General features: G+C 40.4%; 1 protein-coding gene, 1 long non-coding RNA gene and 1 pseudogene across 2 annotated transcripts; 1 reads left to right on the forward strand and 2 right to left on the reverse strand.

Annotated features, from left to right (window-relative positions):
* LOC116591688 overlaps window positions 1-2,548 on the reverse strand; it is a 72,196-nt pseudogene extending 69,648 nt beyond the window's left edge.
* Window positions 2,549-2,652: 104 nt separating this feature from the next.
* On the forward strand, window positions 2,653-7,914 carry LOC116591697. The gene is given in 4 exon segments (XM_032344823.1): window positions 2,653-3,081; window positions 3,163-7,183; window positions 7,186-7,263; window positions 7,433-7,914. Coding segments are annotated over 4 exon segments (5,010 nt in total).
* An 11,189-nt stretch (window positions 7,915-19,103) lies between these two features.
* On the reverse strand, window positions 19,104-27,707 carry LOC116595379. The gene is made up of 4 exons (XR_004287648.1): window positions 27,570-27,707; window positions 24,640-24,844; window positions 19,756-19,853; window positions 19,104-19,303 (listed from the first exon to the last, which is right to left on the reverse strand). It is a non-coding gene; the product is annotated as an uncharacterized LOC116595379 (long non-coding RNA).
* Window positions 27,708-27,805: the final 98 nt, after the last annotated feature.

Consider the following 27,805-nt stretch of genomic DNA (forward strand, 5'->3'; position numbering starts at 1 on the left):
CAATATAAATTATGTTTATTCAGAATAGTGTTTATTTTTTTACTAGTTTTATATGCAAAAACATAGAGCTTCTCTTCTAAAGAAATTGATTAACATAAATATAAGAACAGCTTTTTAGAAACCTCGGGCATGTTTTATAATTGCATTGGTAGTATTAAAATTCTCAATAAATCCACAAATGCTTGATTTAGAGCTTATTGATCTTGTGCTTATTCAACTATCACTAATACATTTTCTTTGCCTGTAGTGGTGTGCAAATTGTGTCTTTTTAAAAAAAGAATAATAGTTTTTACAACACAGAAAATGGCCTTCTTCATTTTTGCCAGTTGTCTCGATGAGGTTGGGTTCTATAGAGTGAAGAATTCTTAAGGGAGAATTGGAATAATCTAGTTGCTTAGTTTTAGTTCCCAAAATATGTTCACTTATGAAAACATTTTATATTTTCTTATGATTATTATTTTTAAAAGGCTTTCACATGTATATTAAATTATTGAGTCTAAAACCATTTTTTGTTTGTTTAAAACATAAGGAGACTGGAGACTCAGAGATGCTGAGTAATTGGTAAATCTCATCTGGTTAATAAAGGGCAGTTTCAAACTTGAATTCAGAACTTTGACTTCTATCCCTGTGATCTTTTGAAGACAAAAAAAAGTTTTGTAAGGAAATTACACAGTTTTCAGGTCTTTGACTTTTAGAATTTTTGCTATAATGTATCTGTTTGTGGGTCTTTTTGTGCTTATGCTATCTCGAGTATATTGAGCTTCCTAGATGTGTGGATAATCATTTTCACTAAATTTGGGGATAATTTCTTTGAGTCCCCCCCACCCCCGCTCTCTTTTTTCCTTCTGGTGGTCCTATTGATGTGTTTTGGTGTGGGGTTTGGGAGCAAATGGTCAAGAAAGATTTCTTGAGATGTTTTCTGTGCAAAACATGTGGTTTTATTAAAATATGGGACAAGAACTGTGGGTAGAAATGAAAGACCCCTGCCCTGGAAAGTCCCCTCCCTTAAGAGATAGATAGGAGAACTAACCGCTTGTTTGCTTTTCTGTGAACCGCTGGCTTTTAGGTATAAGGTTAGATTATAAATTGTGTGATGAATTATATAATTAACTGCTCTTTTGCCTTTCTGTAACCGCTTGGCTTTTAGGGTGTGACACTTGTCGCCTGTTCAAACAAGATATCTTCTGCTAAGAGGCATAGTCATGTAGGCAGGGGGCCACATAGTCAAGTAGGCAAGATATTTTCCTGCTGAGTAATGAGGCCCAACCCCCCTCCTTGCTCCCCCTTCGCGCGCACAAGCTTTTTCAAATGTACTCCCCCTTCGCGCGCGCGGACCCCCGAAACCAATCCACTAACACCGAGGGTGCCTCTTTCAAAAGTTCAAATTGTCAGCCAATCAGCTCTACCCCACCCAAAACCTGTTTGTGCCAATCTATAAAAACCCCGCTTTCCCCTCGGTTGGGGTGCTCGGTTAGCTGGAGCTGCCGACCACCCGCCGGTACCTGCGTCCCAATAAACCTCTTGCTGTTTGCATCCAGTGGCAGTGTTGGATTCTTGGGTAAGGGGATCCGCGGGTCTTTCATTTGGAGGTTCCACCGAGATCATCGGACTCCTGCCCCAGGGATCCAACGGACTCCCACCGGGAGGTAAGCTAACTGGCCAGCCCTAGACTGTCCCTTCGTTTCCTCGTCTTCTGCTTCTGTTCTGTCTCGTGTTTTCTTTCGGCCGTTGTCTAGAATTGTACCTCTACGCGTAGGAGGGCTTGTATTTGTAGGCAGCTTGAGAAGGAGCTGACGAGCTCGGACTTCTCCCCTGCCAACCCTGGAGGACGCTCCAGGGTGCCGAGGGGCCCAATTTTTTAGGGCTCCTCATCTGTCCGAGGGCTACGTCCGTCTGTCCGTTCCAGAGGAACCCCTCGGCCCTGGACGGAATTTGTCCACTGAGAGGAGGTCTCGAGACTCCTTTTGTAGGCCAGTGGAATTTGTACGGTGCACCGCAAGGTTTTTGTCTTTGCCGGCTCGTTAATTGTTTTATGTGTCTTTCACATTGCGCCTTGATTAAGGTTACATTCTGCTTATGGGAGGGTGTCTAACCCGTTTGAATCTGAGGAGTGCCTGATTGTATGAATGTGTTCGTGCGGCTCCACGGCTTCGGCTACGGAGTCTGAGTGGGCTGCACCCTGATTCTCGCGGAACGTCATACGGCATAACGGTCATCTACTCCTTGGAGTAGCCTGGTCCGGGGTTTATACGGATAGACCTTAGCCAAGACGCTCCTAAGCTCCCGCGAGGGACGCGAGCAGGACAGCACCTGAAAGATCCCTCTCCCCTTGTCTGCAACACCGTACATCGGGAGGGAAAAATAAATACTAAGGTCAATAGCTCCACCTCGCGGCCATCTGAAGCCTGAAACTCCTCCCCTGTCACCCTGGGGGACGGTCCAAGGCTCTTTGGGGCCCGGTTCTTTGGGGCCCCACAACTGTCCGAGGGATACATTCATCTGTGGGCCACAAAGGAAGCTCATAGTCCCACACAGCTTTCTGATCCATCTGAAACCATCCTATCGGTATTACGCCGAAATCGCGCAGTGTCCTTTTTGTTATTTGTTCTGTGTGTCCTACTTATTGTCTTTGGTGTTATTTTAGACTCTGAGATGGGGCAAACACTTACCACTCCTCTAAGCCTCACTCTAGGTCACTGGAAAGATGTTCAGAACCGAGCCAACAACTTATCGGTGGAAGTCAAAAGAAGAAAATGGCAGATTCTCTGTACCTCTGAATGGCCCACCTTCAAAGCTGAATGGCCCACAGAGGGAACCTTTAACATTAATGTTATTTTGCAGGTCAAGGAGCGAATCTTTAATCAAGGACCTCAAGGTCATCCGGACCAAGCACCTTATATTATAGTCTGGGAAAGTCTAGTCAAAGAACCCCCTCCATGGGTCTCTCCTTTTGTCCCCTCTTGCCCTCCCTTAAACCCCTCGACGCCGCCTCCATCAGTTCCCTCCGCTCCACCGGCTCCACTCCCCACACCAACTCCTAGCGACCCCTCAAAACCCCCCATCTCTTCTAACCTATATCCTGTGGTCCCTATTGACCCTCCCTCTTCTAACGATGCCCCCTCTCTGCGACGCCCCAGACAATTACAGGTCCTCCCTTCCGAGGAATCCCCTTTGATAGACCTCCTAACCGAGGACCCCCCACCTTATCGCCCTCTTAGACCAGCACCAAACCCCATAAGGGAATCAGATCCTGACCCTTCGCCATCTCCAATCGCAGGCAGAGTTAGAGGCCGACAAAGACCGGAAAAAGAAGAAGCTTCTAGGCTCCTACCCCTGCGTCAGGGGAGGGAACCAGGAAGCCTCCAATATTGGCCCTTTTCTGCATCTGATCTATATAACTGGAAGTCTCATAACCCTTCCTTTTCACAGGACCCCGTGGCCCTAACCGCCTTAATTGAATCTATCTTAATTACCCATCAGCCTACCTGGGATGATTGTCAGCAGCTCTTGCAGGCTCTCCTCACCACAGAGGAGAGACAAAAGGTTTTTCTGGAGGCCAGAAAGAATGTCCCAGGGGATGACGGAAGGGTCACACAACTTCCTAATGAAATAGATGCGGCCTTCCCTCTGACTCGCCCTGACTGGGACTTCAATACGGCTGCAGGTAGGACCCACCTACGTCTTTACCGCCAGTTACTCATAGCAGGCCTCCATAATGCGGGACGTCGCCCCACTAATTTGGCCCAGGTAAGGCAAGTGACTCAAGGTAAGGAGGAATCTCCAACCGCCTTCTTAGAAAGGCTTAAGGAAGCTTACCGCAGGTATACGCCTTTTGACCCAGATAGTGATGATCAGAGAGGGAATGTCTCCATGACATTCATTTGGCAGTCAGCTCCAGATATTAGAAACAAGTTACAGCGTTTGGAAAATCTACAAGATTTCTCTTTGCAAGATTTATTAAAGGAGGCAGAAAAGATTTTTAATAAGAGAGAAACCCAGGAGGAAAAAGAGGAACGACTTAGGAAGTTGCAGGAGGAAAAAGAGGAAAAGCTAAGGAAGGAAACTGAGGAAAAGGAAGAAAAGCGAGAACGTAAACGAAACAAGGAACTTAATAAAATCTTGGCCACCGTAGTGCAAGGCAGCCAGAGCTTAGAGATAGGAAAGTCAGACAGAAAGGGAGACATAAGGAGGCTTCAGATAGAACGGGACCAATGTGCCTATTGCAAGGAACGAGGACATTGGGCCAGAAACTGCCCGAACAATCCTAAGAGAAGTACTAAGCCGGTCACAAGACTCATGGCTTTAGACAAAGACTAGGGGCGTCAGGGTCAGGAGCCCCCCCCTGAACCCCGGATAACCCTAACCGTTGGGGGGCAACCAATCACCTTTCTAGTAGATACAGGGGCTCAACACTCCGTTTTAACTAAGGACCCGGGACCACTCAGCAACCGGACGGCCTGGGTTCAAGGAGCCACTGGAGGAAAACAATATCGTTGGACAACAGACAGGAAGGTACACCTGGCCTCAGGTAAAGTTTCTCATTCCTTTCTTCATGTTCCTGATTGCCCCTATCCGCTCCTGGGTAGAGACTTGTTGACCAAACTCAAAGCTCAAATTCATTTTGAACCACAAGGGGCCACCGTGACCGGCCCCAAGGGGACTCCTCTACATATCCTTACCTTACAATTGGAAGAAGAATATAGATTACATGAGGAGCCCCCTCAGCCCCAAAAGGACATAAAATCCTGGCTTGCATCTCACCCTGATGCCTGGGCAGAAACAGGAGGAATGGGACTAGCTATCCAGCAGCCCCCCATTCACATACAATTAAAGGCAACCGCCGTTCCTGTCAATGTTAAACAGTACCCTATGTCCAATGAGGCCTATCAGGGCATCAAGCCACACATACGGCGGCTACTAGACCAAGGCATTTTAACCCCATGCCGGTCTCCTTGGAACACTCCTCTGTTACCCGTTAAGAAGCCTGGTACCAATGATTACCGACCAGTTCAGGACCTCAGGGAAGTCAATAAGAGGGTAGAAGACATCCACCCTACGGTGCCCAACCCTTACAACTTACTCAGCACCTTGCCTCCAACCCATTCCTGGTATACCGTCTTAGACCTCAAAGATGCTTTCTTCTGTTTAAGACTGAGTCCTCAGAGCCAGCCTCTCTTTGCCTTTGAATGGAGGGATCCGGACTTAGGAATATCAGGCCAGTTGACCTGGACTCGGTTACCACAAGGGTTTAAGAACAGCCCAACGCTGTTCGATGAGGCTCTTCACCAGGACTTGGCTGACTTCCGGGTAAGGCACCCCTCCCTGATCCTGCTTCAGTACGTCGATGACATCCTACTAGCAGCCACCAATGAAGAAGACTGCCGTACAGGTACTGGGGATCTTTTAATGACTCTAGGCCAATTGGGATATAGGGCATCTGCCAAAAAGGCCCAGATTTGCCAGGCTAGAGTCACCTACCTGGGCTATGAACTATATGATGGCCAACGATGGCTAACGGCTGCAAGGAAAGAGACTATTCTTAACATTCCTGCGCCTCAAAACCATAGGCAATTGCGAGAGTTCCTAGGAACAGCGGGCTTTTGTAGACTATGGATTCCGGGATTCGCAGAAATAGCGGCCCCTCTATATCCATTAACTAAGCAAGATACTCCTTTTGTATGGACTGAACAACAGCAGCAGGCGTTTGATCATATCAAACAAGCACTCCTTAAATCCCCAGCATTAGGCCTGCCAGACATTACAAAGCCCTTTGACCTTTTTGTTGATGAAAAACAGGGCTTTGCTAAAGGGGTCTTAACACAGAGACTCGGACCTTGGAAACGCCCTATTGCGTACCTCTCAAAAAAATTAGACCCCGTGGCAGCTGGCTGGCCACCATGCCTAAAGATGATAGCAGCAATTGCAGTTCTCATCAAAGATGCCACCAAACTGACACTGGGACAGCCCCTGACCATCCTGGCTCCACACACAGTGGAATCTCTAATCCGCCAACCACCAGACCGCTGGTTGTCAAATGCCCGCCTGACACATTATCAGTCCCTCCTCCTGGACACAGACAGGATCCAATTTGGACCTGTAATGACTCTTAACCCTGCAACCTTGCTGCCCACTCCGGGAGAGATACCATTACATGACTGTCACCAGATCCTTGCGGAAACACATGGGACACGACCGGACCTAACCGATCAGCCCATGAAGGATGCGGACCTGACTTGGTATACAGATGGCAGTAGCTACCTGCAGGATGGAAAACGACGGGCGGGGGCGGCCATCACGACCGACTCCCAGCTTGTATGGGCAAGCGCGCTACCAGAAGGTACCTCAGCTCAGAGGGCAGAGCTGATAGCTCTAACGCAGGCCCTCCAACTGGCAGAAGGTAAGAGTCTTAATGTTTATACAGATAGCAGGTATGCTTTTGCTACTGCTCATGTCCACGGAGAAATCTATCGGAGGAGGGGACTGCTAACCTCAGAGGGCAAAGAAATCAAAAATAAAGCTGAAATATTGGCCTTATTAAAAGCCTTATTTCTTCCCAAAAGGCTGAGCATAATGCACTGTCCTGGCCACCAGAAAGGGGAGACCCCCGAGGCAAGGGGAAACCGCCTAGCTGACACAATGGCTAAACAGGCAGCCTTGGGGCCCCAATTGCTAACTGTCACTATACTTACTGAGACAGAAGACATAGATAATGCCATCATTTGGAATTATGAGGAAGCCGACTTGGACTATGTACAAAAATTGGGGGCTGACTATAATCCAGCCCTCAATCGATGGGAATACAGAGGGAAAGCTATAATGCCTATAAAAATGGCAAAAGAGCTAATCAATCACCTCCATCGGCTAACTCACCTGAGTGCAAGCAAAATGAAGGCCTTAATGGATAAGGCCAACTTAGAAAGCCATTTTCCCAAACAAAACTTCCTTCTTCATCAAGCAGCTACTAATTGTAAAATCTGTGCTCAAGTCAATCCTGGAAAGACTGTTATTGGACCTGGAGTCCGGGTACGTGGACAACGTCCTGGCACACATTGGGAAGTTGACTTTACCGAAATTAAACCTGGCATGTATGGATATAAATATCTTTTAGTTTTTCTAGACACCTTTTCAGGATGGGCAGAAGCTTTTCCTACCAAAAAGGAGACAGCTAACATGGTTGCCAAGAAACTATTAGAAGAAATTTTCCCAAGGTATGGAATACCCAAGGTGCTAGGGTCCGACAATGGGCCTGCCTTTGTCTCCCAGGTAAGTCAGTCGGTGGCCAAGCTACTGGGGATCGATTGGAAACTACATTGTGCTTACAGGCCCCAGAGTTCAGGGCAGGTAGAAAGAATGAATAGAACCATTAAGGAGGCTTTAACTAAATTACTGCTTGAAACTGGCTCTAAAGATTGGGTATCACTCCTACCTCTAGCACTCTATCGGGCTAGAAATACCCCAGGACCTCATGGCCTAACTCCCTTTGAGATTCTCTATGGTGCTCCACCCCCCGCTGTCACTTTCTTTGCCCCCGATATTGCTGCTCATACCCCCTCCCCCTCTGTACAGGCCCATCTGCAAGCTCTGCAGCTGGTGCAACAGGAAATCTGGAAACCCCTGGCAGCCGCCTACAAGGAGAAACTTGACGTCCCACTACGGCCACATCCCTATAAAATAGGGGACACCGTCTGGGTTCGCAGACATCGGGCCACAAACCTTGAACCCCGTTGGAAGGGACCCCACATAGTGCTCCTGACGACACCCACAGCACTGAAGGTTGACGGGATTGCAGCCTGGATCCACGCCTCCCACGTGAAAGCAGCGCACCCGGAGAAACAGACTGATCCCCTTCAAGATTCGGAATGGACCGTACAACGCTCCCCAAATCCACTAAAGATAAGACTTGTGCGATCATAGCACTATCTATTTTTAATTTGGGCATTCTGGGTTCCAATGGGTCCCCCCACCATGTAAAACAGCTCACCTGGCAGGTCCTGTCACAAACAGGGCAGGTAATTTGGGAAACCTCCCAGTCACATGCCCCGTTTACATGGTGGCCTAACTTGTACCCCGATGTTTGTAAGTTAGCTATGGGAGCTCCAGCCAATTGGGACGTAGAAAATTATTTTGACTTAAACAAACCGCCTTCACAGCCATCTCCCCCGGGACGATTAGGACTAGATCCTTGGGGGGGCTGTGGGGACTGGAGTCAACGAAGTATGTTACGGACTCTAACCTTCTATGTATGCCCCGGGTTTCACAGACCCAAAGGATGGACCTCATGTAGTGGGGCATCCCATTTTTTCTGTCGCAATTGGGGCTGCGAGACAACCGGTGATACTTTTTGGAAACCCACCTCAAATTGGGACTACATCACCGTGACGGCAAATTATTCTCATGCCAGAAGCAGCCCCTGGACACGAAACCAAGCCTGTAAAGACCAGTGGTGCCACCCACTCAAAATAGCCTTTACCGAGTCAGGAAAAAGACAACTTAACTGGGTAAAAGGATATACCTGGGGCCTCAGGTTCTATAAAGAACGTTACGACGACGGTCTAACGTTCACTATAAAACTTTCTATAGCAACCCCTAGAGCCACCGCTATAGGACCCAATCCAGTCCTCGCTATACCTCCCCGGAGGCCAAAGCTAACGCCAAGGCCAACACCGTCTGCAACCACAACGGCTCCCACGGCTCCCACGGCTATACAAGCCAGAAAGACCCCAGAAATACCTGGGACGGGAGACCGAATTATTAATCTAGTAAGAGGAGCCTACCAGGCACTTAACCTTTCTAGTCCTGAAAGAGCAAACAATTGTTGGCTGTGCCTCAATCCAAGCCCACCATATTATGAGGGCATAGCCCTCTCTGCCAATTATACTAACTCCACTACCCCCAGCACTATATGTCATGGCCAAGAACATAGCCTGACCCTTTCACAAGTCTCGGGAACAGGACTATGCATAGGCACCCCACCTCACCATATTCAAAAGACGCTCTGTAATTCCACCCATAAAATATGGCCTGGATCCTATTATTTAATCCCACCCAACGGAACATATTGGGCATGCAACACCGGCTTAACCCCTTGCATATCCGCTACAATCTTAAATCAAACCACTGACTATTGTGTGTTAATACAATTATGGCCCCGAATAACCTACCACACAGATGAATTAGTCCTTAATTACCATGAATGGAGTGATCTTACCCGAGTAAGGCGTGAACCCGTCGCTCTAATCACCCTAGCTATGCTGTTAGGGGTAGGAGGCATTGCAGCCGGGGTAGGTACCGGGGCAACGGCCCTAATCCGAACAGATCAATACCTACTTTTACACCATGCTATGAATGAAGACCTTAGAGCCTTAGAGCAGTCAGTGCGGGCCCTTAAAGAATCCCTAACTTCCTTATCAGAGGTGGTGTTACAAAACAGAAGGGGCCTAGATTTACTATTCCTTAAAGAGGGTGGCCTATGTGCCGCTCTCAAAGAAGAATGTTGCTTTTATGCTGACCAGACTGGAGTGGTAACAGAAACTCTAGACAAATTAAAAGAAAGGCTGAATAAGCGTAAAAGGGAATTTGAATCCCAACAATCTTGGTATGAAGGGATTTGGAACCGCTCACCTTGGTTAACCTCCCTAATAACCTCCTTAATAGGACCCATAATGCTCTTAATATTAATTCTAACTTTTGGGCCATGTATCGTTAACAGGTTGACCCAATTTATGAAAGACAGACTGTCACTCATCCAAGCCATGGTATTAACTCAGCAATATCAATCAGTTAAGCTAACTGACCCATTAGATCAATATACCTAATGGATATAGGATTCTATCCATGTTAAAGAAAAAGGGGGGAATGAAAGACCCCTGCCCTGGAAAGTCCCCTCCCTTAAGAGATAGATAGGAGAACTAACCGCTTGTTTGCTTTTCTGTGAACCGCTGGCTTTTAGGTATAAGGTTAGATTATAAATTGTGTGATGAATTATATAATTAACTGCTCTTTTGCCTTTCTGTAACCGCTTGGCTTTTAGGGTGTGACACTTGTCGCCTGTTCAAACAAGATATCTTCTGCTAAGAGGCATAGTCATGTAGGCAGGGGGCCACATAGTCAAGTAGGCAAGATATTTTCCTGCTGAGTAATGAGGCCCAACCCCCCTCCTTGCTCCCCCTTCGCGCGCACAAGCTTTTTCAAATGTACTCCCCCTTCGCGCGCGCGGACCCCCGAAACCAATCCACTAACACCGAGGGTGCCTCTTTCAAAAGTTCAAATTGTCAGCCAATCAGCTCTACCCCACCCAAAACCTGTTTGTGCCAATCTATAAAAACCCCGCTTTCCCCTCGGTTGGGGTGCTCGGTTAGCTGGAGCTGCCGACCACCCGCCGGTACCTGCGTCCCAATAAACCTCTTGCTGTTTGCATCCAGTGGCAGTGTTGGATTCTTGGGTAAGGGGATCCGCGGGTCTTTCAGAAAGAACTACATAATAAGGGTACAAAGTGATGATTTTATAAGGTTTTCTATACTGTGACAGGGAGGGTGACTTTAGAGTCCCAAGAAATTGAGTTATAGGCTTCTGGGGGTCTGGCTATTGATAAGATTCCTTTTTCTTATAAATCATTAGACAGTTGCAAGCTGATGGGGATTCCTGCCCTGCTTGACTGTGATCTCTATCTGTTGAAGTTTGTTTTTCCTTTTCCTTTGTTCTTGGGCAGCCAGGAGTGCCTCAGGAATGTTACATATATTCCCCCTGGGCCAGGGGCATGTTGCTGGGTGTTAGTCAATGCTTTGCCCCTAGCTTGCCTTTTGCTCCCTCATTACCATTCTATGAATGTTGATGTTTTTAATAGTGTCCCATGTTTCTCTTTTCCTTGGCTTGCATAATTTCTATTAATCTATTTTATTTATTTTTATTTTTATTTATTTATTTTTTAAAGATTTTATTTATTTATTTGACAGAGAGAGATCACAAGTAGGCAGAGAGGCAGGCATAGAGAGAGAGGAGGAAGCAGGCTCCCTGCTGAGCAGAGAGCCTGATGCGGGACTCGATCCCAGGACCCTGAGATCATGACCTGAGCCGAAGGCAGCGGCTTAACCCACTGAGCCACCCAGGCACCCCTATTAATCTATTTTAAAGTGCATCTTTTCTTTCTTTGGTCAGTTTAAATTTACTCTTTAAACCCTTAATGAATTTTTATTTCATTTCTTGTAAGTTTTCAACTGCATAATTTGCATTTGGTTCTTTTTTTATAATTACTATCTCTTTATTGGTATTCTCAATTTGATGTCACATTATTGGCAAACCTTTATATATTTAATCGATTATGGTTTTTTGTTATTTATTTATTTATAGTCCTGTGAACATATTTGTAATGTTATATTTTTCTGATAATTCTGATATCTGGTCTGTCTCATATGCTATTTCTGTTGACTGCTGCTGTTTTTTTTCTCTCTTTCTTTTAGTGTATATGTTGTACTTCATATGTCTTGTGAATTTTGGAGGAAATTCGACATTTTAGATAATATAGCAACTTTGGATACTGGTCCCCCTCCCCCATGGGATTATTATTTTTATTGACTTGATTATTTGTTCAGTGACTGCATTATTTTAGTGAACTCTATTGTACCCTCTCCTCCCCCAAACCCCTACCACACACAGTGTTCAGACCCTCAAGTTGTTCATCATGGAATTGCACATTTCGGTATGCCAACAGTCAGCTTGGGATGAAGGTGGCATTAATAGAATTCTCTTTTTTTTTACCCTGACCACACCAGGCCTTAAACCCCACTAATTGCCAACTGATTGCTATACTATTTTAAACATGCCTTAGGGCACAATTGCTCTACATACTAATTCAACCAAACTAGGGTTTCTTGAAGGAATAGTTTCTGAGGTCAATGTTTGATTTTGCTCTGACCCCAGAAAGCTGCCTCTTATCTGTTTTATTCCTTGAGACATATTCTAAAAATCACAATTTTAGATTTTAAAAATCTAAAAATTAACAATACAAGTGTTTAGCGTGTATTGCGTTTAGCTTGTATTGTGAATCTTTCCACAATTGTCTTTCACCATAACCTCCCTTGGTACTAAGAACATTTTTAGTCTTGAAGTTTTTCACTCTTTATTGTAAATGAAGTCAGTTCCTTGGGAAGAGATTAAACACTTGTATATTTTATGCTCTGTTTTTACCGCCAGGGAAAGTCTCTGCAACAGATATATGTAACTAAGGATGGGAATAATGGCAGGTTTCTCTCCTAAGTGACACCCCTGCTCTACAAGCCAAGAGACAGAGCTGTGGGAAGCAGGACCCTGAGTTCTCTCACTTGCTTCTCTTGACATGAAACAACTATCAGGAGTCAGGGTAATGATGATTACCCTGTGTTCTTACCATCATCCATACAAAGTAGAACCTATGTTCCATAAGTGTCCCACTTCTCAGCTGCACTCCCCTAGGATTTAGCTTTAGGAAGAGATAGCTGGGAGCAGGATGAGAAATGCTGATGTCTTATTCCTCCCAGTAAGAAAGTCCTCCATTTGGGTACCAAGGATAGAGGGAGCCCTATGATTTTGACTGCAACGATCTACGATAGTGTCTCTTCCACCTCACTGTTTGGGAGTTTGGTGAGAGGGGCAGCTCTTGGTTCAAATACCACAGAGCTATGCCTTTCTTTTCACACACTGTCTTACATGTTCATGAATGAGGAGCAGGGGGAGTCCATGAAGACAGAGGAGTAGGAGACCTTAATTTTGTGTGGTCCCAAGAATTTAGCTAGATAGCTGTGAAATCACTCTGAACACCTGCGAACTCAACTGAAGATCTAAGAAAAAGAATAGCTGCAACTCTACAAATACAAAAGTGACCACTTTCTGTGAGGTAGGAGGTGCAGAGAAGTGACTCCAAAGTGATTTATAGGAAGATAAACTGTGGGAGTGGGGAGGAAGGGAGCTTCCTTAAACTGGCTACCAGCAAGTGATGGGGCAGTGGAGCACAAAATTGGAACTTTTAAAAGTCTGCTTTTGTGAGGGACATCACTCAGAGACATCACTCAGGCCTAAGAGTAAGGTGGAGCCCCAGCTGGGAAAGTAAGGTCTCAGGACCCTCAGTGTCACAGAAAGACCAGGCATGCCTGAGTGCAGCAATGCTCCTGGGCATCAGAGTGGGGAAGCTGGCTGCAAACTGTGAGACCACAGAGTGGGTTCTCAGCTTAAGGTTGCCATAAACCTTGAACCATGGCATATTTGGGCGACTGCTCTCTGAAAAAAGACCTAACAAGTGTCAGAACTGGTGAGATCCCCCTTTCTCCCCTGGGAGAAGTGGCATGGGAGCACGTCACAGGAATCTGAGGAATATGCAGGATTTGAAGAAGTGAAGTGAGGGTTGTGTGCCTGAGATAGAAACCCTCCATCACAGGCTGGGTGAGCAGAGTGTGGACTGAGACCAGGGAGATAGGAGTGAATAACTGCTTTTCCCTTAGGGCACACTGAGGGCATGGGGCCCAAGCTTTCAGATTTGTGGCTGGAGATTCAGAGGCCTTCCATTTTCATTGGCATCCTCTAAAGAGGAACAAAAAGCCCTTAGGGAACAGAAGCTACATAGAGCAAAACTGAGCAGATTACTTAGCCTGGCCCTCTGGCAAGGATGGTACAATTGTGCCTGGGGCAAAGATACTTGAGAATCAAAGAAACAGACCCCTTCCCAAGAAGATCAGCAAGAACCCCACCGAAGATCAAGTTTACCAAACAATGAAAACTGCAAAACTCCAATCCTAGGGGAATATAGTACATAGAATTCATGTTTTTTCCTCCCATGATTCTTTAGTCTTTCAATTTTAATTTATTTTTTTATTTTTTCTCTTTCCTTTTTTAACCAGTTTCTTCTTTTATCAACTCTTTGAAAATCTTTTTTTAATTTTCGTTTTTACAATTACATTCTTTCTCTTCATTGTATATAATTTTATTTTTGTATATCTATCTATCTATACTTCTGACACCAAAAATACATTGTTTGTTAATTAATTGAATTTAAATTTTAAAAAACAGGAAAAGAAAGATACTGGTGAACCAATATTTCTTCACTTGCTGATCACCCTTAGAGCCGTTGTCAGATACTTTAAGTGTTTGCATTTTTTTAAAACTTTTGTCAGTTTCACTGATAACTGGGTCAATAGTACTTCTTCATACTGTCATGTCATAAATTGATCCACTCTACAATTATTTTGATGTTTATTTGTAGATAGGGCTAAAATGAAGAGAGAATTGATGTGAAATGTTGAGGTTTTGTAACAAATGGTCAAGAAAGAGTTCTTGAGATATCTCTGGTGAAAAAAAGGATGGTTTTGTTAAAGCATGGGGACAGGACCCATGGCCAGAAAGAACAGTCCTGGGATTGTGAGGAGTGATGGACTGTATACTTTCAAGTTGGGAGAGGATTAAGCTTTAAGTCCCTAGGGAATTTGGAAGCATTGTTTCCAGGACTTTGAGGGGTCATTTTACTATTGTTTATTAAAACCTTAGTCATGAGACCTTTCAGATATATATCAGTGGGTCATATGCTTGGAGGATGATTGCTAACATACATCTTGGCAGAGAGGGGTATAGACAAAGGAAGTTTCCAAAGGTATTTTTATATATAAAAGAAAACTTAGACATGATCCTAGAGTCCTGCTAATGTCAACTACAGTTTTCTTTTCTCTCTAGCAAAATATAAACATTGAAGCAGTTGAGTTCCTGGAGGAAGTTTACCCTCCCTATCTTGACTACACGTCAGTGGACTGCAAAGGAAAGTTAATTTTTTCTGTATTTCTTTTGCCTTTGCTCTCCACATCAAGAATTACTAATTTCATTAGAAGCCAAAAAGAAGGAAAAAAAAAAAAAGACACACTGTAAGAGAGTTCTGCATATACTTCTGGTGTGAATGATGTAATTTGTTAATTAGATATGTAGATATGTAGATATGTTTCTACACTTTCAGTGCAACTGAAGATATGTGAAAATATAAATAGAGTTTGATGGGATGCCTGGGTGGATCAGCGGGTTCTCAGGTCATGATCCCAGGGTCCCTCTCTGCTCAGGAGGGAGCCTGCTTCCTCCTCCCCCTTCTGCCTGCCTCTCTGCCTACTTGTGATCTGTCAAATAAATAAATAAAATCTTTAAAAATATATATATATATATAAATAGAGTTTGAATCTCTAATTATAAATGTAAATATGCAAATTTCAAATAATTTGTGGGAATTTAAATATCCTGCAATTTTTTTGGCAGAACGATGACTCAGTTCTCAAACCAGTTTAAATAAAAGAAATTATTCTAAATGATAATAGATGTAAAAATCAAGTGTTTTATGTATAAATTTGGTAGTTTTCTTTTTTCTAAACATTTGCCAGTTTTTTCTCTTTAACTATGATAACTAGGGTTACTAAAGTGAAGAATAATTATTTTAAAGTGAGATTAAGGTTTTGGGAAATATAAATGTTTGTATAAATATCAAATCTATTTTGTTGAATGCCCAAAGGGGCCTTCTCTTTTGCATAAAAAACAACAAACATAGAGTAAGTTCTTAAAAGTTATTCCAGAGAACAACAGTGTCTGATTTTCTTGCAGTTTTCTAGTTGCAAATTTATTTTTATAAATCAGTAGCTCAGCCATACTTTAGATTGCTAACATAAACACATCCTAAGTGATTCCATCACATGAGTGAAGTGTAGAAATAATTTTTCTATTAGTTAGTTTTTTCTAGTTAACTTCTAATTTGAAAGCCAACTGAAAATATTGCATAGAAAGTTAATTATAAAAGTAAATAATGAGTGATACAGGTATCATGTAGTTTTCTAACTAGCCAACATTCTAACTATCTTCTAAGGGTACCCAACATGCTGCTTTCTTGCTCAGATAATGGGAAAAATAAATAATGTTTAGACAAAAGTACATTTAGTCTGCTTGTGGGAACATAACATGTTGAAACTACATAGAATTTAAACAGATGTTTCTTTACTTCGGTTCTAAACTCCTTGTCATTATAGAGCCAAAGATAAATCAGCATGAACCAAAAACTTGTGACATCTAATAAAGAACTGTACTTCCAACTTCTCTAATATTAAAGTTCTACTTTCTTAAATCAGAATCTATATAGACACATTAAAACATTATTCCATTTTAAATCCAGTATAAATACTTTATCAGTCATACCAATTCTTTTTTTCTCCCATGGGTCAAATACAACACTTTCTTTCTTCTTTTTTTTTTTTAATTTAATTTAATTTTTTTTTCAGTGTTCCAAAATTCATTGTTCATGCACCACACCCAGTGCTCCATGCAATATATGCCCTCCATAATACCCACCACCAGGCTCACCCGACCTATCACCCTTTTCGCCTCCAAAACCCTCAGTTTGTTTCTCAGAGTTCACAGTCTCTCATGGTTTGTGTCTTAAGACTACATTAAATTAGTAGTTTTGTTTATTTGATGGAGTCAACTCCCATAGTTACAAATTTTAAGGAAGGAAAAAAAAAGTATAATGAGATTACTGGGTGGCTCAGTTGGTTAAGCATCTGCCCTGGGCTTGGGTCATGATCCTGGGGTTCTAGGATCAAGCTCTGCATAGGGCTCCCTGCTCAATGGATAACCCGCTTCTCCTTCTCCCTCTGCCTCTCCTCCTGCTCATGCCCTCTCTCTCTCTCTCTCTCTCTCTGTGTGTGTGTGTGTGTGTGTCAAATAGATAAATAAAATATTTTTTAAAAAATCTATAGCAAATCATTTATCTGAGAATCTAAGAAAGAGCAGAATGAGTTTTTAATATCAAATCAGTGTCTAATAGAGAGATATATATATAATAACAAAAATTATGGAACATAATACATTAAATAAGTACTTATTGAGTATTTACTACTGGCACTGGTCTAAATACTTATCTTTATTCATTGTTACTCTCATTTCTATATATTTTGGAAATATTTATGCAACTCCATATTGTAGTTTGCTCCAGTGAGATCTCTGAATTCAAGAAATTTAATCCTAAATTCCTCTTTTGCTACATTGACCTGTGCTTTAAGGATAGTGTTCTTCTGGGGTCTGATATAAACTGAATTCCAGAAGAAAATAATGAGTTAAACAATAAGGCTCTTCTCTTTAGTTTCAGGAAAGATAAAATACTAGCTAACAGTCAAATGACTGTTTCCATGTTCCAGACGGCTTTCATATATTAACATGTTTAGTGACTCTAGCCAGCCCTACACAGTGGGTCATAATTACTTCCATTTAAAAGGAGATGCTATGTCCCTTTCCCAAAATCATACAGCAGAGAGTCATAGTCTGACTCCAGAGTCCCTGCTTCTCCTTCTATACTGTATAGCCTATGATCTGTGACCCAATCTCTGTGGTTCTGGATGCCTTCATTTCTCATCATTCTGGGAGTCATCTTTTCAAGACTCAGCTTTTCATTTTGTATTTGGTAGTTACTTTAAATAAAAAGGGGAGAAGACTTTCTCTCATTTTATCAATTGCAAAGCCTAACTTTACCAACAGCCTAGCCTAACTTCTCCTATATAGTTTCTAAGTGAAGAGGGAGAGTAAATGTTTTTAGAGCATTCTCATGGAAAGTGACATAGGACTCATAATTAATTCTCTGAATTTTGTCAATAGAGCCACTTAATGGGATTGTTGGACTTTGTTATTCAAGCTGGCTACGTTTGATGATGAAAATATCCTTTTCTGAATCCTTGCATTGCTTTAACTTTGGTCTAAGTCACCTGCATCTTTTGCTTATATTCATATTATAATAGTGTCCTACTTCTTCCTACATCCAACCTAGTTTCTTGTTAGTTTGCATGCAACATCCTTACTAGTTTTATCTGTCAGGGCAGATGCCATCAAACTCCACAGTGAGTTTGCATATATAATACGTCCCCATCCATGAGAATGAGGCCCAAGATCCCCACGGGATGCCTGAAACAACGGATAATACCAAAACTCTATGTAAACTGTGTTTCTTCTGATATGTACATAGCTACGATGAAGTTTAATTTATAAATCAGGCACAATAAAAGATTAACAATAATAATGAATATGAAAGTAGAGGAATTATAACAATATACTATAATAAAAGGTATGTGAATGTGGTCTCCCTTAAAATATCTTACTGTAGTATAGTCACCTTGTAATGATTAAAAATGCTATGTGATGATGGGGCACCTGGGTCGTTCAGTCGGTTAAGTGGCTGCCTTCAGCTCAGGTCATGATCTCAGGGTCCTGGGATCCAGCCCTACATTGGGATCCCTGCTCAGCCAGGAGTTTGCTTCTCCCTCTGCCTGATCGCATCCCATTCATGCTCTTTCTGTCTCTCTCAAATAAATAAATAAATAAATACACTAAATCTTTGAAAGAAAATGCTCATGTGATGAGATGAAGTGAGATAAACAATGCAGACATTGTGACCTAGGATTAGGCTACTATTCTGATGCCTTGTCGGAGGGAGGATCATCTGCTTGTGGATCACAGTTGTCTGTGGGTAACTGAAACTGAATATAAGAGAAGACTACTGTAAATTAGAAGAAAATCTTCCCCTTGTCCTCCATCCTGTTTCTCTCATGCTGTCCTTATTATGGTTTCTTTGTGCTTGCCAGGCCAGCTCAGGGGTCAGGGCATTTGCTCTTTGCTCTTTCATCTGACTAGAATGCAGTTCTCCCCAACATCCACATATTACACTCCTTCTTTGCCGTCAGGTTTTAAAGTAATCTCCTCAGCAATGCCTTCCCTCTCCATTTCTGTCTAAAACTTTATGCCCTCATCACTGCAATTTCTCTTTCCTTTCCGGATTTTTTTCTTTTTTCCAGTACCTGATACACTGTATATTTTGCTTAGTTATCCTAGTTCCTCATGTATGATGTCCATTTTAGCCTTAGCTGGAGCTTCAGCATGAAAAGAACATGATACAGTAAGAGCTTAAAACATATTTTCTGAGTGAATTAAGGATCAACTATTAGATAGACACAATACGAAATGAGCTCACTTACTCTAAGGCGATATATTTCAACTCCGGTTGAAAAAAGTCAGTTTTATCCATTCAGATGAAAACAAAAGTCAGACTAATTTGTTCAATTCTTATTTAGCTTTTTTATTGTTATTATTTTTGGTAGTGTTTTGGCTGTTATAGTACTGCTGAAGTTGATTGGTCCAAGGGAGCACGTAGGAACTACAAGGTGCTTGTACAGCTCCTGAATTGTCCCATCCTAGACTATGACGTCCCCATCTTTGAGCTCATCTCTCTTTCACTTTGCTTATCAAGTTTGCACCAGTAGTCCAAATCGCTGACTGCCTGTAAGGGAAAAACAACTATGTCCTTTACCCAATAGAAACACTTTTAAGGGCACTTGGGTGGCTCGGTTGGTTGGGTGATTGCCTTCAGCTCAGGTCATGATCCTGGAGTCCCAGGATGGAGTCCCCCATTGGGCTCCCTGCTTGGCAGGGAATCTGCTTTTCCTTCTGATCCCCCTTCTTGTGTTCTCTCTCTCACTCTCATTGTCTCTTTCAAAAAAATAAATAAGATCTTAAAAAAAAAAAAAAAAACCTTTTAAAAACAGTCTACTCAGACATTAAACAACAACAACAACAACAACAAAACACATTCTACTAAATACTTCTCCAATTTTTTCCCCCTTACTTCTACCTAGGGGTCCTGTCATGCTCCAAGCTCCCCATCCCAGAAAGAAACAAAGACAAAACAGACAGAAATAAAACAGATCTTTCTATTTTCCATATATAACATACTTGGCCATGGCTCCACAACTCTGAATTTGTCCTTGCCTTGGTCTTGATTTTCTTCTTCTTTTATCTACCCTCTTACCAGGTAAATATTTCCTCTCAACCTATAGGAAACATGTTGGTTTTGTTTGCCATTAGCTATCTTAACAACTAATCTGGGGTCTGGAAGGTGTTAAGGGATTCATATTTGGTGACTGACAAAGTTCAACGCATCCTTCAGGCCTCAGGAGGACTTGGAGGCCAAGGACCTTCTTTTTTTAATTGTACTTATCATAGTGTGGCAAATATTCACTACATGGATTTTAACTTCCTGAACTTGAAACTTTTGAGAACAGTAATTTTTTTTAAAAAACATTCCTGGCTTTATACTTTGTGATCAGTAAATATTAGCTAAGTGAAAGAATGTTAGAATCATATGCAAAAACCAGAAATGGCAAATGTGGAAGAGAATATATTTCTCTATATGATAGAACTTTAAAACTATTTAAGATTGTGACAAGAAATTTATTATCAGGCTGCATTAAAAAAAAAAGCCATTCCAATAATATGTTTTACATAAAAATACCACCTTCTATAAACATGTGTCGTTTTCCAAAATGTAACTGATTATTTATATATTGAGCACAAAAGAGGAAAAGAAAAGTGGAATAGATAGAACTAAACAGAGTGGTAAGGAGAGAAAACATTAAAAACATTAAAATACATCAAAATCTTAAAGTAAGAGAAAAAAATTATTAGGTTTGAGACTAAGAACCAAATGCATAGGGTTTGAAATAAGAGAAATGGGACAGTATTTCATCTGTGCAGGAACTAAAAAAAATAAAAAATAAAAATTAAAAAAAAAATCCCTGTCTCTGTTTCTTTAATTTAAAGATAAAAAGTAAAGTATAGCTGATTGCATTTTATTTTAGCATAAGTCCTGGCTTTATATAACACCAAAAGTTCATCAAAACTGCTTTATATTGTTGAGAATAAAAGTGATAAGTTTATATTTTACCTACAAAAATAAGAAAAGTGTTATTTTTTAAACAAAGACTAAGCTTTAAGAACATGCTTTATTTCAGGATTATTCATAGCATTAATGTGCAAAACTCAGTCCTCAGCTCATTTTCCAGTGGTTATTACCTGCATTATAGAAATTCTTTAACAGAAGAATTTTTCACTGTGTAGCTTTTCAATTATGTTAATTCATAGGAATGTCAGAACTATAAGTCTATATAACAATCTTTGAGCAAAAGTAAATTCAAATTCACATATGCTTTACACAGATGTTTTAAACAATAAAAATCAAGTGTTCCTCCCTACTCAGTCATCTTTCCATTCAACCCATTACTAAACACAACTGTTAATTTACGTTTATGATGAAATTTAAGAATCTTCACTAGGGATTCAGTGCTTTTAGCAAGCACCTCTGATGTGGCAAAAACCTGGGATAGGAACCAGGAATATAAACAAAAACATATTTCAGCCTTTGACTGCCAAGAGCTCAATCATTATTAAACGAAGAAATATGTAGACATATAAAGAGCAATATAGCCTGGTATCTATAAACCCGTGGTTAAGCTCTTATAAGATCTGAGAAAGTATAAATGTAATCCCTATTTAGTAGCAGGGAGAAAGGGAGGGTTCTAGACAAAGAATTGTTTAAAACAATTGGGTAAGAAAGGATAAAAGTGGGTGTGCCTGGGTGGCTCAGTCAGTTAAGCATCTGCCTTCTGATGAGGCTATGATCTTGGGGGAGGGTGCCTTGAGTTGGGTTCCTGCTCAGTGAGGAGTCTGCTTCTCCCTATGCCTCTCCCCCCAGCTTGTGCTCTTTTGTCCTCTCAAATCAATAAGTAAAATCCTAAAAAAAGAAAAAAAAAAGGAGTAAAAATGGAGACAGGTGCAAATACAGTGTGGCTGAATCCCAGGTATGGCAAGAGTTGTGGATGGAAAAGTTACTCTGAAGATGTATCGGAACAAATTTTGAAAGGCTGAGCTCCCTGTGTCTGGTGCTCAGAGGACCTGAACGCAAGAGAGTTGAACTGTCAGGTGTCTGAGTAGCCGGTTAAAGGATTAAAGCTACAAGCATAAAGTGAAATAATTAAGCCTTTAGTCACTTATTGTGCTGATATAAGCAAGAAGCTATAACTAGAGAAAGTGTGGACTCCCTCTGTTCTATTTCCTCCCATGGAATGGTTCACAGGAAAGGGTCAGGTAGATCAGTGCAGACGTGGGTGGGGTTCATCTTGCTGTCAACAGAGACCCAACAAAAGACTCCTAAACACAGGCGAAGGATGAGACGAAAGGGTTTGAAGTGGAAAAGTATTGGGTATTAGGTCAGAGTAGGGGAAAATATCTGCAAGTTTTCTCTCTACTCTTCCCCATAAGGGGAAGCCTGATAAGGCTGTTGACTCAAGGCCTCACCAAAAGAGATCTAGGATAAAGACACTTGAGCTAGGAATGCAGCACTGCAAAGAGTGTGAACATTCATGGGAGGGTAGGGTTTAGGCCGAATCTTTAACTATAACTTCTTCTGGGACAGCAGTGCTTTGGCTGTGCTCCAAATTTGGCATGTGTTAGTGGGGGTGGTTGGGTTAAGGTGAAGTAGCTTTCTTCTGTGATGCCTGCCAGGTAAAGGCTTTGTAATTGCTTAAATTTGGGCCTGAAAAATCACATAGAGGTTTGTAACCAGGTGCTGGGTTCCTCACTGTCGTAAGGGCCTGTATATATTATGACATAAAGAGTAGGAAAGTAGGAACAATTTTGAAGCCTGAAATTTGCCTGATACGATAAAAGTCTCTGGAAAAGAATCCTGATGGCAATTTGAGAATGGACTGTTTGGGAAGTGCTATAGAAAAGAAGTATACTTAGGAGACCATCTTAATAGTTAAAGCCCATCTTTTAAACAGTAGGAAAACCCTTTGTCTAACCAAGAAGATTCCCTTAAGACAATTTTGAAGACACTTCTCAGTCACTAAGTCCAGATTTGAAGATTGTGAGACACCATTATTTCAACTCCTTTGTATTAAATAATAGGAAAATTGGAATTGCAGTACTGGGTTTGCTTCTTTGCCCACATTGATACTTGTTTCTGCCTCTTTTTCACTAACTAATGGTTGAGAAGTGGGAATTGGGGTCCAGAGTTCTCACATATTTATTAAGGATCCCAATTTTTTATTTATTTTTTATTTTTTTGCATTTCAGACCTTTTTTCAATATTTCATATGGAGATAGTAGAATCAGTGGAGTTTTTATATAATATTAGGGTTCTGAGATCAATCATATAGCTGGATTTCTAGATACTTGTTTTTGCAGTTGACAGGATTGAAACTATCAGGTTTAGTATATTGTGTTTATTTTAAAAAGCAGCAAAGTTACAGATGTTAAAACATAAGTTATTATGAATCAGTGGGTTTAATCATGAGTTGATATATTTATACACATATTTGTATTTGAAGAAATATTAGTGACTAGTAATAGTCTAAAATATATATTATTTTTAGAGTTGCTATGGTAACTTGTTTTCTTAGAAAATCCAATAGATGTGTGGAAACCTGTAGTGATTGTTTATCAGCTATTGGAGATAGCACTGCATTTTATTTTTTTAAAGGTCTTTTTATTCATTGACTTCACTGTAAATTGTCATACATTTTCTCAGTATGAAGCATTTTCAATTAGCATTAATTAAAAGGAAAATGCAAAGCATTAAAAATTAGTGCCCATAAGGGTAATTTTAGAGTATTGTATTTTTCCCAGTTATCTGTAAAATATTTATTGTTAAAATATTTTTGCAGGAATAAATTCAAAATAATAGAAATGCTATATATAATTGTTTTTCATAAAGACGCAAAGCTATTCTCTAATTGCAGTTGTTGTCTGGGTTATACTACAGACTAGCCAAAATGAAGTATAGAATTTGGATTACATAACTTAGTTTTTGCTATTTAAAAAAGTACCCCAAATTTTATGGCTTAAAACATGCATCATTTATTAACTCATGATTCTTAGGTTTGGCAATTTGGTCTGAGTTAAGCTGGGGCATTCTTCTATTGACCTTGCCTAGCTCACTCAAGCAGCTGTAATTAGCTATTGGGTTCCTAAGGGCTTGTTTGTAGTCTTAGGTGACCTCACTTATGTGACTTATGGATGTCTTGAATATTTCACAAGGTGATTGAATTTCCATGCTACAAGAGAGGCAGGGCCAATGAGGAAACATTCCTTGTTTCTCCTTGTGTCACATTTGATCTAGTCCAATTTACCAAAGCAAGTCACACAGCCAATCTCAGAATCAGTGTGAGTAAATGCTCAATGGCATACAGCAAAAGGAGGAATTATGATGGCCATCTTGTGAGCAAAATGTCTCATATACTCTCTGGATGCACTAATTTCTATCTCTTTCATGTGGAAATATACTCACCCTCCTTTAAAAATCGAATCTTATGAATTCATCATCTAAATCAAGCCCAGATGCAGATGAAAATTATTGAAAGTAGTTCCTCAGTGATCTTTTCTGGTGTAACTACACTTTGTGTGGTGGCTAGTTTCAAATACAAGACAATGTATAAGAATTTTCATATTTCTGTTCATGTTACTGCTAAAGTCTCACATGACCGACCTTGAGTCAGTATAGATGACTATTCAAAAATGAGGATGAGGGACTAAGTTATGGTGACAGTTATGCAAACAATTTGCCATAGTGAAGTAGAAGGAAGTAGGGAAAATCAGCTGAAGGAAATCATGATCTTGGGAGACTGTATTTTAAGGAGTTGTATGTATCATGTTAATGCATTTAAGACATTTCTGTAGGTTTATAGAAGTGGTTTTAAAAAAGAAAGAAGTAAAATATTTTCCAAGAGGAATTTGTGTGTGGAAGAACACCTTTTTTTTCATATTATAAGCAAGATTTACCTTTTCTGAATATTCTTTCTTTTGTTGCTGATTTCTGCGTCATTGCATAGCATTATTGACACTTGTGTGTTCCACATTTTAGGACTCATGAATATTTCCCCAAAAGGCTTTATCTGGAGGGCCCACCTGGTTATAATACCAACACAGACCTTGAGTTTCCTTATTAACATTCTGGCACAGGCAGCAAAATTAGTGTAGCAATTGCCTAAGTAAAATGGGAAAACAAAAACAAAATGAAACAGCTTTGAAATGGGAGAAAATATTTGCAGACCATATATCAGATAAAGTGTTAATATCTAAAATATATAAGGAACTCATAACTCAATTATTAAAAAAAACTACAAATAATCTCATTTAAAAAGTGGGGAGAATTAGGACATCAAATTATAGTCAGGTTTGAAAAATTATTCAGAGTGGCTAGACTTCAATATGTATAGTAAGAGTCTACATGTTAGGACTTTAATAGTGAAGGAAATTTTTCCAATTCCCCATCTGATTTCTCTATTAAATTAAAAACTATATATGTATTCAATTTATCTTAGTAAGACTCTTTAGCAATATGCAAAATTATTAATTAAAAATGGACCCATTTATTTACACTATAGTTGTTAAAGTTAGTTGGAGGGTTTACTTGTGCATAAAAACAAAAACAAAACCTGGAATGCCTGGGTAGCTCAATAGATTAAGCTTCTGCCTTCAGCTAAGGCCATGATCCCAGGGTCTGGGGATCACGTTCAGCATTGGGCTCCTTGCTCAGCAGGGAGTCTGCTTCTCCCTGTGCCTGCCACTCCCCTTGCTTGTTTTCTCTCTCTCTTTCTGACAAATAAATAAATAAATAACTCAATCTTAAAAACAAACAAACTAAAGCAATTTTATGGTATATGATTTTGTATGGATTTGGTAATCAGCTTCAGAATAGTCATTGATCAGCTGGGTCAGTCATTGGTTTTGATATCTCAAACTATTTAGAAATTAGCATAATTAGGCAAACAATTCAGCAATAAGTCAAGCCTGGACTGGGTTATATTTTAATATTATTATGTGCAACATGTATCAGCCTTATGACTCATGGTTTAGCTACCTTTTCTAAAGGCTTCAACTTTTTTTGTGGTCTTGCAGAACATTAAATTTACAATTGTTGCACCTCCATTGTGCATTTAGGCAGTAGCTAAAATTCTATAGAAAATGATTTCACAAATATAAAATCTTAACATAACCAGAAATAGTATCTGAATGCCATTTACTCATAGGCTCACCAGTTTTTGGAGTTACTTCTATTTACCTGTTTCTGATGATATATTTAGGCATAAAAAGTAGTATTAATATCATAAATTATATTAATCTTAAATTTTACATACCCAAACATATCTAACAATTACTATATTCCTGTACTTGTTCTAAGCACTTCAGAAATGTTAACCCAGGTAATTATTGTAAGCTACCAATGAGATCAGTTCTAGTATCCTGTTTTCTGGTGAGGAAGCTGAGGCAAAGATAATTCAATACTCTGCTTAATTCTTAAAGCACTCGAAGTGGTAGAGGTTGGATTGCAGTTTAACTACGCTGACTATGTATAATCTGCTCTTAGAACCTGCCACGTCACTCTGTCTTTTATGCTGTGATAGAAAATTCAACTATTAAAATCATTGGGAGAAAAATCATACACTCTGAGAAAATACCAGTTATACTATTTTGCTTATTCAAAAGGTATATTTTTCAACTTTTAAAATTTTAAAACATTATGTAAATTTATTTCACTGTCTCTTTAGGGTTAACTGCATTATCTACTAGCTACTGTAGAGGTCACTCTAAAAATTTAATATAATTGAGAAATACACACATTTCATAAACTAATTGTATCTTTTGGGTAATAAGCCAAGAATTTTTATGTTTTCAGAATATTTTCTTTTCCTTTTTTTTTTTTTTTTAAGATTTTATCTATTTGACAGAGAGACACAGCAAGAGAGGGAACACAAGCAGGGAGAGTAGAAGAGGGAGAAGCAGGCTTCCCACTGAGCAGAGAGCCTGATGTGGGGGCTCCATCCCAGGACCCCAGGATCATGACCCAAGCCAAAGGCAGATGCTTAACAACTGAGCCACCCAGACGCCCAAAGAATATTTTATTTTTTATTTAATATTTTTTCCTTTCTTAATTTTATTTTTATGTATCCATAAGGCACAACATGTTAAATGTTTCAAATGCCCTTCTAATATAAATACAATAACAGATAACCTGCAGATACCAGATAATGCATGTTAAAAAAATCTTTTCAAAACATCTAGCAATTGCCATGTGAAATACTGAAATATAAGTTGGACAATAGTGGGGAAAATTAATTTCATTTTAAGAATCATATCCTAAGGACACGACTTAAACTTTTTGGGTCTTCCTGGGATCAGAAAGGTGAAGTCGAGACCACAGATAAGAAGAGTCCATTCTGGAACCTAATTTTTACTATAAACCTATAGGTGTCTGTGAGATTATTTATATAGCTAGAGGAAAAGACAGCAATAAACACTTGGGAAGCAACAGCAGAGAAATAAATATTGGGATATTTTTTACTTTATCCCAGTGAGTGTAGGAAGGGTACAGAAAGTCAGCATGTTGTATGTGTAACAACAGTCATACCACACCTGGATAAACAATCTATTTATCCTCTTGTGCTCTCTAAGGATGAGATACTAAATGAAGAAAAATAGCAGAATAGAAGCATCAACGTATTTAAGTCCCTGGGGGACAGAGTCTGCTATATAAAATGTTGTTGGAAAAGGGAAACATCTCATTGATCAAGGAGAAACACTGCTAAGCTTTATATAGTAGTCTACTGGGGAAGGGGGGAGGAAGATAAAAATAAAAGAGAGGATAGAAACCAACAAGTATATTTTTGTTAACTGTGGGCATCCCCAGAGAAGAAACAAAATAAACTTACTCTTGTAATCAATATATTGTGACCACTAAAAATATAAGATTAATCAGCTGCAGACTGAGTAGCACATTCAAATATGTTATTAAAGATCAGGGCTGGCAGCATTATTTGAAAGATCGAGTGCAAAATGAAAACATGGTCATTTGCTAAAAAAGAAGGAAAAAATTTCATTAAAGATGCAATTTGAAACTTCACAATTTCTTCCATAGCCTTTCTCTTGACCTATCTTGGTGCTTTTA

Source organism: Mustela erminea, chromosome 1 (assembly GCF_009829155.1).
Source record: "Mustela erminea isolate mMusErm1 chromosome 1, mMusErm1.Pri, whole genome shotgun sequence".
NCBI classification, from domain to species: Eukaryota; Metazoa; Chordata; class Mammalia; order Carnivora; family Mustelidae; genus Mustela; species Mustela erminea.